Source organism: Salvelinus sp. IW2-2015, unplaced genomic scaffold (genome assembly GCF_002910315.2).
Source record: "Salvelinus sp. IW2-2015 unplaced genomic scaffold, ASM291031v2 Un_scaffold2120, whole genome shotgun sequence".
Taxonomy (NCBI): Eukaryota; Metazoa; Chordata; class Actinopteri; order Salmoniformes; family Salmonidae; genus Salvelinus; species Salvelinus sp. IW2-2015.
In genome coordinates this window covers 77,304-87,777 of record NW_019943457.1, presented here as the reverse complement: position 1 = coordinate 87,777, position 10,474 = coordinate 77,304, and the positions used below count along the sequence as shown (strand labels likewise).

Sequence of the window (10,474 nt, the reverse complement as noted above, 5' to 3'; positions counted from 1 at the left end):
TGCGCCGAATACAAAAGGTAGACCTTACAGTGAAATGCTTACATACCAGCCCCTACCCAACAATGCAGTTAAAAAAATATAGGAATACGAAATAAAAGTAACAAGTAATTAAAGAGCAGCAGTAAAATAACAATAGTGAGACTATATACAGGGGGGTACCGGTACAGAGTCAATGTGCGGGGGCACCGGTTAGTCGAGGTAATTGACGTAATATGTACATGTAGGTAGAATTATTAAAGTGACTATGCGTAAATGATAACAGAGAGTAGCAGCAGTGTACAATAGGGAGGGTGGGGACAATGCAAATAGTCTAGTTAGTCATTTGATTAGATGTTCAGGTGTCTTATGGCTTGGGGGTAGAAGCTGTTTAGAAGCCTCTTGGACCTAGACTTGGCACTTCGGTACCGCTTGCCGTGTGGTAGCAGAGAGAACAGTCTATGACTAGGGTGGCTGGAGTCTTTGACAATTTTTAGGGCCTTCCTCTGACACCTCCTGGCATAGAGGTCCTGGATGGCAGGAAGCTTGGCCCCAGTGATGTACTGGGCTGTACACACTACCCTCTGTAGTGCCTTGCGGTCGGAGGCCGAGCAGTTGCAATACCAGGCAGTGATGCAACCAGTCAGGATGCTCTCGATGGTGCAGCTGTAGAACCTTTTGAAGATCTGAGGACCCATGCCAAATCTTTTCAGTCTCCTGAGGGGGAATATATACTTTGTCATGCCCTCTTCGCGACTGTCTTGGTGTGCTTGGACCATGTTAGTTTGTTGGTGATGTGGACACCAAGGAACTTGAAGCTCTCAACCTGCTCCACTACAGCCCCGTCGATGAGAATGGGGGAGTGCTCGGTCCTCTTTTTTCTGTAGTCCACAATCATCTCCTTTGTCTTGATCACGTTGAGGGAGAGAGAGGTTGTTGTCCTGGCACCACACGGCCAGGTCTCTGACCTCCTCCCTATAGGCTGTCTCGTCGTTGTCGGTGATCAGGCCTACCACTGTTGTATCATTTGCAAACTTAATGATGGTGTTGGAGTCGTGCCTGGCCATGCAGTCATGAGTGAACAGGGAGTACAGGAGGGGACTGCGCACGCACCCCTGAGGGGCCCCTGTGTTGAGGATCAGCATGGCGGATGTGTTGTTACCTACCCTTACCACCTGGGGGTGGCCCGTCAGGATGTCCAGGATCCAGCTGCAGAGGGAGGTGTTTAGTTCCAGGGTCCTTAGCTTATTGATGAGCTTTGAGGGCACTATGGTGTTGAACGCTGAGATGTAGTCAATGAATAGCATTCTCACATAGGTGTTCCTTTTGTCCAGGTGGGAAAGTGCAGTGTGGAGTGCAAAAGAGATTGCATCATCTGTGGATCTGTTGGGGTCTATATGCAAATTGGAGTGGGTCTAGGGTTGGTGCTCTCATGCATGTTTATGGGTTATTTGCCTCGAAGCGAGCATAGAAGTAGTTTAGCTCATCTGGTAGGCTCGTGTCACTGGGTAGCCCCCGGCTGTCCCTTTGTAGTCTGTAATGGTTTGCAAGCCCTGCGACATCCGACGAGCGTCAGCGTGTAGTACGATTCGATCTTATCCTGTATTGATGCTTTGCATGTTTGATGGTTCGTCGGAGGGCATAGCGGATTTCTTATAAGCTTCCGGGTTATAGAGTCCCGTCCTGCTAGCCTTTAGCTCAGTGCGGATGTTGCCTGTACCTGGCTTCTGGTTGGGTATGTACGTACGGTCACTGTGGGGGCGACGTCATCGATGCACTTATTGCTGGAAACCAATGGATGATGTGGTCTGTGCTAGCAAAACAGTCCTGTAGCTTAGCATCTGCTTGTAAGCAGGAATCAGGAGGATAGAATTATGGTCAGATTTGCCAAATGGGGGGCGAGGGAGAGCTTTGTATGCATCTCTGTGTGTGGAGTAATGGTGGTCCAGAGTTTTTCCCCCTCTGGTTCCACATTTAACATGCTGATAGAAACATGCTGATAAAAAAGACAGATTTAAGTTTCCCTGTATTAAAGTCCCCGGCCACTAGGAGCGCCGCCTCTGGGTGAGCGGGTTTGCTTATGGCGAATACAGCTAATTTATTGTGGTCTTAGTGCCAGCAGCATTATTATGTACAAAATAAGTTACAAAAAACACAAAGAAACAAACAAAAAACGCAATTGGATAGGAACACGGAAAATGACAGCCTTCTTCTCCGGTGCCATCTTAACTCCTTTCCTATAGCATCTTATTCAAACCCCCCTTCCCTTTCTCTAGTCATAGGTGCACCCCAAATGGCACCCTATTCCCTACACGGTGCACTACTTTTGACCAGGGCCATAGTGGACTATGAAGGGAATAGGGTGCCATTGGGGAGACAGACACAGATGGTCGGAGCATCTGACGTGCACCTGAGCCAACAGCTGAACACGCCGCTCACCCATTTCTGCAGGGCAATCTTTATCTCTGGCAGCTAGTTAGCCTAATGATGGTTGATGTATACAGTAGTAATGATGGTTGATTTATACAGTAGTAATGATGATTGGGATGTCAGCTGGCCTACAGGAGGGAGAACATTATAGACGTGAGAAATGATAGGGCCTCTATGCACTATGGAAAAGTGTTTTGAAAAGGGCACCAGTTTGATCAAGATTGGCAGAACTACCGTTATTTCATATATATTGCTCTATTTTTGACTTGTCACTATGGCCCTGACTGGTCAAAAGTAGTTGGGCCGTGGTCAAAAGTAGTTGGGCACTGGTCAAAAGTAGTGCAGTATATAGTGGATAGGATACAATTTGGGACACAGTGTGGTTGTGAGAGTCCCTGTTACTTCCCCAGACTAGCAGCCGGACCASAGCTGCTCACCTGGCCTTTAGCAGAGAATCTAGATGTGACCTAGTGAAGACAATGGAGGAGGCAGTCATGCAGGAGGCAGCAGCAGACACAAGCCGTCTCATCTGGTGAATTAACACCATGTCTGTTTCCTGACTATTACCATTGAGATTATGCTACATTAAAAGACCCAGAGGAGATCCTGAGCACTGAGGCGTACACCACGCTGCTCGGTGTGTGAGTGTGTGTTTGGGTTGACCTAGGGAACAGGCCTATGGGGGGTTGTTGCGGTGGGGGAAGGGCTGGATTAGTTAGAGTGCACCACAGTTATTGGTCACTAGACACAAACAATGGGGGGACTAAAGAGGATTTGGTCTCTGTGGTCCCCCCTCCTCTCCTCCCCATACCCCTGCTGTCCCTATAGCGATGGAGCACTGTGTGTGTGTGTGTGTGTGTGTGTGTGTGTGTGTGTGTGTGTGTGTGTGTGTGTGTGTGTGTGTGTGTGTGTGTGTGTGTGTGTGTGTGTGTGTGTGTGTGTGTGTGTCAGGCACCTCTGGGGTAAGGACAGCCGTGTGTGTGCAGTGGAGATCTGCCATCCTGTCTAGCTAAGCGTCTCCCCTGCCCCACTGTATGGCAGACCTACACATATAATGAATACTAGCCTAGATGTTGAGCAATGACAACAAACTAGCAGCATCAGACTAGCCTAGATGCTAACAGTGGGCTAAGTAGATGCAATCTCTCTTAACACTGCATGGAGGGCTACTAGACATATGATGATGAACTGCTATGATTAAACACAAGTACGTTGATGCTGCTGCAACTCTCAATGACATCCTCACAACTGCAGAGCCAAGTTCACACAGTAAAGTGAACACAGTAAGATGAACACAGTAAAGTGACACAGTAAAGTGAACACAGTAAGATGAACACAGTAAAGTGAACACAGTAAAGTGAACACAGTAAAGTGAACACAGTAAGATGAACACAGTAACTGGCCATTTACCTCTCAGAAGCCCGGTATGTCCTGTGAATTTCTTATTTCTTCTTCTTATTTTTTATTATATTATTTTTTTAATACATTTTATCCCCTTTTCTCCCCAATTTTCGTGGTATCCAATCGCTAGTAATTACTATCTTGTCTCATTGCTACAACTCCCGTAGCGGGCGTTGCCATGCGTCCTCCGAAGCCAACCCAACCACGCCGCACTGCTTCTTAACACAGCGCGCCTCCAACCCGGAAACACCGTGCACCTGGCCCCTCGGTTAGCGCGCACTGCGCCCGGCCCGCCACAGGAGGTCGCTGGAGCGCGATGAGACAAGGATATCCCTACCGGCAAACCCTCCTACCCGGACGACGCTATGCAATTGTGCGTCGCCCCACGGACCTCCCGGTCGCGGCCGGCTGCGACAGAGCTGGGCGCGAACCCAGAGACTCTGGTGCGCAGCTAGCACTGCGATGCAGTGCCCTAGACCACTGCGCCACCGGGAGGCCCGTCCTGTGAATTTCTAAACCAATTAGCGATGCATTGTCATGCAATGTTACATTGGGACATATTGGCCCACCGTATGAAGCCGGCAGGGCCACAGCGGACGGATGAAAGAGCTGTGTTGGGTTAGTGCTGAGGATGATACTGACTGGAGCTGTACTAATAGACTTCCAGGCTGCTACGGAGCAGAAAGACTCCATTGTGTGTGTGTTTCTAATGAGCCTCTGAAAGACACACATCTCGTGAGCTGCCTGTTCTCAAGAGGTCCTCACAGACACACACTCTTTCAACAAGAGGTGCCATTGTGGAGTGGGATAACTCATAACTCCATATGAAAAAGTGTGTGTGTGTGGCATATTTGATCAAGTACTCCAGTCTGAGAAAACGTAGTAGTAGCTCATGCTATAGAATGGCACCAGTGCATCACTGTTGACTGTCCTAATCATGTGTCTTGCTTATGTGTATATTGCTGTGCATCATCCAACATGACAACACACACAAGCTTTCTCTTTCCTATCGCTGACTCCTCCATGTCATGTTCTGCAGTGTGTACCATGACAACAGAGGCTAGCGCGGTGGGTGAGGCGGACACAGAGGGAAAGCCGAAGCCCAGCGTGCAGAGGCAGAGAGAAAACCGGAGAACAAGCAGAGCTCAGAGGCAGAGATACAACTGGAGAACAAGCAGAGCCCAGAGGCAGCAGCAGCGGAGCCAGAGAGGGAGAACCCAGCCAGAAGACCCAGGAGCAGGCCTCAGAGCCTGGCTCCACAGAGACCCCTATCTTCCCACACCACCACCACTGAGGAGGAGCAGCTAGTGAAGCCCGCCAGCGCACCTCAGCCAGCCGGGGCCTCTCACGCCTCTTCTCCTCCTTCCTCAAGCGGCGCTCGCAGTGCACAGACGTAGAGTGGGCCGAGGTCGAGAAGGCGGAGAAGGACAGGAAAGAGAAAGAGAAGGCAGAGGCTGGAACAAAGGAGGAAAAGTTAGAGCAGGCCAAGGGGGAGGAGAAGAAAGAGGAGGAAGAGCAGCAAAGAAAGCAGAGAAGAAAAAAGAGGAGGAAGAAGCAGCAAAGAAAGCAGAGAAGAAGAAAGAAGAGGAAGAAGCAGCAAAGAAAGCAGAGAAGAAGAAGAAGAAAGAAGAGGAAGAAGCAGCAAAGAAAGAGGCAGTGAAGAAGAGAAAGAAGAGAAAGAGGCAGCAAAGAAAGCAGAGAAGAAGAAGAAAGGAGGAAGAGGCAGCAAGAAAGCAGAGAAGAAAAGAAAGAGGAGGAAGAGGCAGCAAAGAAAGAGGAGGAAGAGGCAGAAAAGAAAGCGGAGAAGAAGAAGAAAGAGGAGGAAGAGGCAGCAAAGAAAGCAGAGAAGAAGAAGAAAGAGGAGGAAGAGCAGCAAAGAAAGAGGAGGAAGAGGCAGCAAAGAAAGCGGAGAAGAAGAAGAAAGAGGAGGAAGAGGCAGCAAAGAAAGCAGAGAAGAAGAAGAAAGAGGAGGAAGAGCAGCAAGGAAAGCGAAGAAGAAAGAGGAGGAAGAGGCAGCAAAGAAGCAGAGAAGAAGAAAAAGAAGAGGAAGGGGTAACAAAGAAAGAGGCGAGCAGCGAATCAAGAGGAAGAGGCAGCAAGAAAGAGGAGGAGAAAGAGAAGAAAGAGAGGAAGAGCAGCAAGAGAGAGAGAAGAAGAAGAAAGAGGAGGAGAGGCAGCAAGAAAGAGGAGGAGAATAAGAAGAAAGAGGAGGGAGAGGCAGCAAGAAAGCAGAGAAGGAGGGAGAGGCAGCAAAGAAAGAGGAGAAGAAGAAAAGAGGAGGAGAGGCAGCAAAGAAGCAGAGAGAAGAAAGAGGAGGAAGAGCAGCAAAGAAAGCAGAGAAGAAGAAGAAAGAGGAGGAAGAGACCGTAAGAAAGCGGAGAAGAAGAAGAAAGAGGAGGAAGAAGCAGCAAAGAAAGAGGAGGAAGAGGTAGCAAAGAAAGCAGAGAAGAAGAAGAAAAGAGGAGGAAGGCAACAAACAAATCAGAGAAGAAGAAGAAAGACGAGGAGGAGCAGCAAGAAAGCAGAGAAGAAGAAAGAGGAGGAAGGGGCAGCAAAGAAAGAGGAGAAGAAGAAAGGGAAAGGAAGAACAACGAAAAAACACAAAAGGGGAAGAAGAAAGAGAAAGAAAATAAAGAGGAGGAGAAGGGGAAGAAGAACGAGGCGAATAAAGAGGTAAAGAAGAACGAGGAGAATAAAGAGGTAAAGAAGAAAAAACGGAAGGGCAAAAAGAAAGCAGGGGAGCAGTCCACAACAGAGGTGCAGGTGAAAGCCCCCATCGCGGCCCCGGAGCCAGAGCTCAGAGCGGAGGCGGAGGGGGAGCTGAACAGGAGGCAGGAGGAGCCGGTAGAGTCCAGGACCATCACTCCATCAGCAGCACAGAGACACAGGTGAGTGAGGGAGACAGACACAGTGAACTTCTCACCTAGGGCATGGGTGCACAACTCTGTTCCTTGGGGAATGCTATCCTGCTGGGGTTTTTTTTGTTCTGATTTAGATTTTGGGAGACAGCTTTTGCAGTGCGCAAAAAACAAAAATGCCGAATTATCATATCTACACTGAACAAAAATATAAATGCAACATGTAAAGTGTTGGTCCAGCTGGAATAAAAGCTCCCAGAAATGTTCCATATGCACAAAATGCTTATTTCTCTCAAATGGTATGCACAATTTGTTTACATCCCTGATAGTGAGCATTTCTCCTTTGTCAAGATAATTCATCCGCCTGACAGGTGTGGTATAATCAAGAAGTTGATTAAGAGCATGATCATTACACAGGTGCACCTTGTGCTGGAGACAATAAAAGGCCAATCCTAAAATGTGCAGTTTTGTCACACAACACAAAGCCACAGATGTCTCAGGTTTTGAGAGAGTGTGCAGTTGCCATGGTGAATTGACTTTATTTAAATTGACTGATTTCCTTATATGAACTGTAACTGAAATTGTTGCATGCTGCGTTTATATATTTGTTCAGTATATTATTTTACGTGTCAATGAGTTGCCTTCCCATTTATTTATTTTTTACAATGCTGTTATTATTTTGCACATTGAGGGACTGCATTGCAGCAGACTGAAGATGTAGGCCAATGAGTCTCAAGTGAGAGACTGGAGTAAAAATAAGTGAAGTGAACATCAAGCACAGAAACTGAAGGAACATGTTACCCAGAGTCTGATCAACAACATAGCATTCAGAGATAGCTACACTGAAGACACTCAGCGTAGAAGGAGAGAGAGGTACAGGACAAAACATCACCTCATCTGGTGCTTGACTGGGGTGGGCTGCTGACTCAGCAGAACTGACTTTTCTGTGCTGGTCTAGAGCCGCCTAGATCTAGTCTGTGTTAGGAAAAGTACCGCTTCAAGTAATTATTTAATAATTTAAGTAACATTGCTGTTACATAGTAATCTAGTACTACTAATCTAGTAGTGCTGAGCGAAAACATTTTTTAAACGTTTTTTTTGCTTGATGCTCAGTTTGTGTAAAGAAAATCAGATCAAGCCCGAACTGTGCGGTGTAGTAGGGAGTTGAAGTTTCCAACAGACCAAAATTCGACATAGTTTACAGCAGAAAATGTGGTAATTAACTACAATGAACATAATCCATTGCTTGTCCGGTCGGTCTGTGTAGAGCAGAGATGAGAGAACAAAGAGAGAGGGGATAGAGAGCAGTTGCTTTGCGAGGTATCTCCTACCTGAAAATACATCATCTAAGTGATTGATAGTTATAGGTATTCAGCATAAAAGTTTGCCTTACTTCTTGAAGAACTAGTAAAATAGTGATTTTGTCAGACAGCATAGGCAGCAGCTCTATACAGATGAGATGATGACTTGGAATGAAATAATAAAGTCATCAAAAAAACAAATGTTTTATTAAAGTAAAGTACTGTGAATACATGATGGTAAAAGGTCAGTCATTAACATCATGGGACTTTTATTAATGGTTTGATTCTGTGTTGTTACACAGCTTTTACCCCACATAATGCATGCTGCATTTATTGTAAAAAATGTTTTATAGAAACAGAAATCAAAAACGGAGATTATTTTTTAATAATCGAACCGAAACCGAACTGACCTCAAGAAACAAAATTCTCAGCACTATAATCAAGGACAGAGTTAAGTGTAGTTGGAAGAGAGAAGAGCATGGCAGTATGAACGGTGTGTGTTATAACAAGTGGAAGAAGGACTGCAGTGCGTGCCATGCTCTTCTCTCTAACAACTACACTGAAGTCACTTGTCCTTTTTCCTGAGGAATATGATGTATTATTTTGAGTCACTCTGTCTATTACATAAATGTAACTGTCTTTAATTAGAATGAAACGTCCTGACAACATGTCTGTCATATGACCTTTCTGTGACCCCTAGCCAGCAAGGCGGAGCAGAAGGTCAACACCGAGGTAGAGAAGGAGGCGGTCGAGGGGAAGAGAAGGAGGCGGGAGTAGAGGAGAAAGAGAAGCAAGAAGAAACAGAGGAAGAGCCAGCCGAGCAGATGGAGGAGGAGGGGCAGAGGCGAACGGAGGGGAAGGGGAGAACACTAATGGAGAAGACAGGGGCTTTAGCAGAGGAGGCCAAACCCTCCAAGCGTCCGCGATCATGCAGTGTAAAGTCACCCTGCTGGACGACACTCTGTTTGAGTGTGAGCTCGGTGTAAGACACTTCTCAAATACACCGTTGTCTTTTTACACTTCAAATAATTGCCCATCAACTCTGTTTCTGACTTAATCTTTTTGAATGCATAGTTGTGATCGTTTGTGAGTACAACATTCTTACTGAATGCTTATTTGTGATTGGTTGTGAGTACAACCAGTAATATTTCTTCCTTACTGAATGCTTATTTGTGATTGGTTGTGAGTACAACAGTAATATTTTCTTCTTACTGAATGTTTAGTTGTGATTGGTCTCCTCTCTGTCTCCTGTGTAGAAACATGCGACGGGTCGGATCTGTTGTGAAGGTGTGTGACCACCTCAACCTGCTGGAGGAGACTACTATGGCCTGGCCGTCTGGGATACCCCACCTTTCAGGGTACAGTACACTTTGCCTGGTTTAAGAATGGGCTGCTATACTTAGGGTGGTGGTGAACAGTAATCTTAACCTTCCAAGTGAGGGAGGGTAGATTGCATCTGATCTGTGGAGAGAAAGACATGTTCAGTGAGGGGGTTGTTTTGAGTGTAGTTAGACTGCATGTTCTTGTCCTTAGGAAACAGTACCTATAGGATGGAAGGTGCCGTTTACCACATAGGGCAGAATGACTGTCTTACAGTACGATGGCGTTCATTGAGTCGTCTCCCGCTGTCATTTACAGACATGGCTGGACGCCTCCAAAGAGATCCGGAAACAGGTGGCAGGTGGGTGATGTCATACGATGACATACAGTAAATACATTTTTCTAGCTCAAATTACCAACAGTACTCACTCTGTTTTTTCTTCTCCAATTATACCTACGAGTTCACTTTCAACGTGAAGTTTACCCTCTGATCCAGCTCAGCTCACAGAAGACCTCACAGGTTAATCTACCAACATCTACAATATCTGCGTTAACTCATTTCAGTGTGTCAGTGGTTAACTCCCATTCCTCTCTCTCTTCACTCTCTCTCTTCCTCTTCTCTCTCTCTCCACCTCGCTCCCTCTCTCTCTTTTTCCTTAACCCCTTCCTCTCTCTCTCCCTCCACCTCGCTCTCTCTCCCTACAACCCTCTCTCACTCACCCTCCACCCCTCCACAATATCTCTCTCACCCTTCACCTCTCTTGCCTCATCTCTCTCTCTCTCTCTTTCCCTTTCTCCTTCACCCTCCTCTCTCTTCACCCCCTCGCTGCTCCTTACTCCACTCTCTCCACCCCTCTCTCACCACCCCTTTCTCTCTCCTCCACCCCCTCTCTCTCCTCCACCCCCCTTTCTCTCTCTTCCCTCCACCCTCCCTCTCTCTCTCTCTCCTCCTCCTCTCCAGGTACTACCTGTGTTACAGCTGCGTAAAGACATCCTGAGTGGTCTGCTGCCATGCTCCTTTGTAACTCTGGCCCATGCTAGGCTCCTACACGGCCCAGTCTGAGCTGGGGGAGTATGTCCAGAGTCCACGGCTCCTCACTACACCAAGGAGCTGAGGCTGGCCCGGGACAGGGCAAAGAGCTGGAGGACAAGGTCATGGAGTTGCACCGCACATACAGGTAAGAACCC

The 10,474-nt window shown here is 47.1% G+C and overlaps 1 protein-coding gene and 1 pseudogene across 1 annotated transcript; both read left to right on the top strand.

Annotated features, from left to right (window-relative positions):
* The first annotated feature begins 4,123 nt into the window (after positions 1-4,123).
* On the top strand, positions 4,124-8,743 carry LOC139022625 (axoneme-associated protein mst101(1)-like). The gene is made up of 5 exons (XM_070440011.1): positions 4,124-4,311; positions 4,895-5,190; positions 5,378-5,944; positions 6,293-6,695; positions 8,671-8,743. Exons 1-5 carry the CDS (start codon positions 4,124-4,126, stop codon positions 8,741-8,743), a joined length of 1,527 nt encoding a protein of 508 aa, XP_070296112.1.
* LOC112073011 (protein 4.1-like) overlaps positions 8,647-10,474 on the top strand; it is a 40,883-nt pseudogene continuing 39,055 nt past the window's right edge.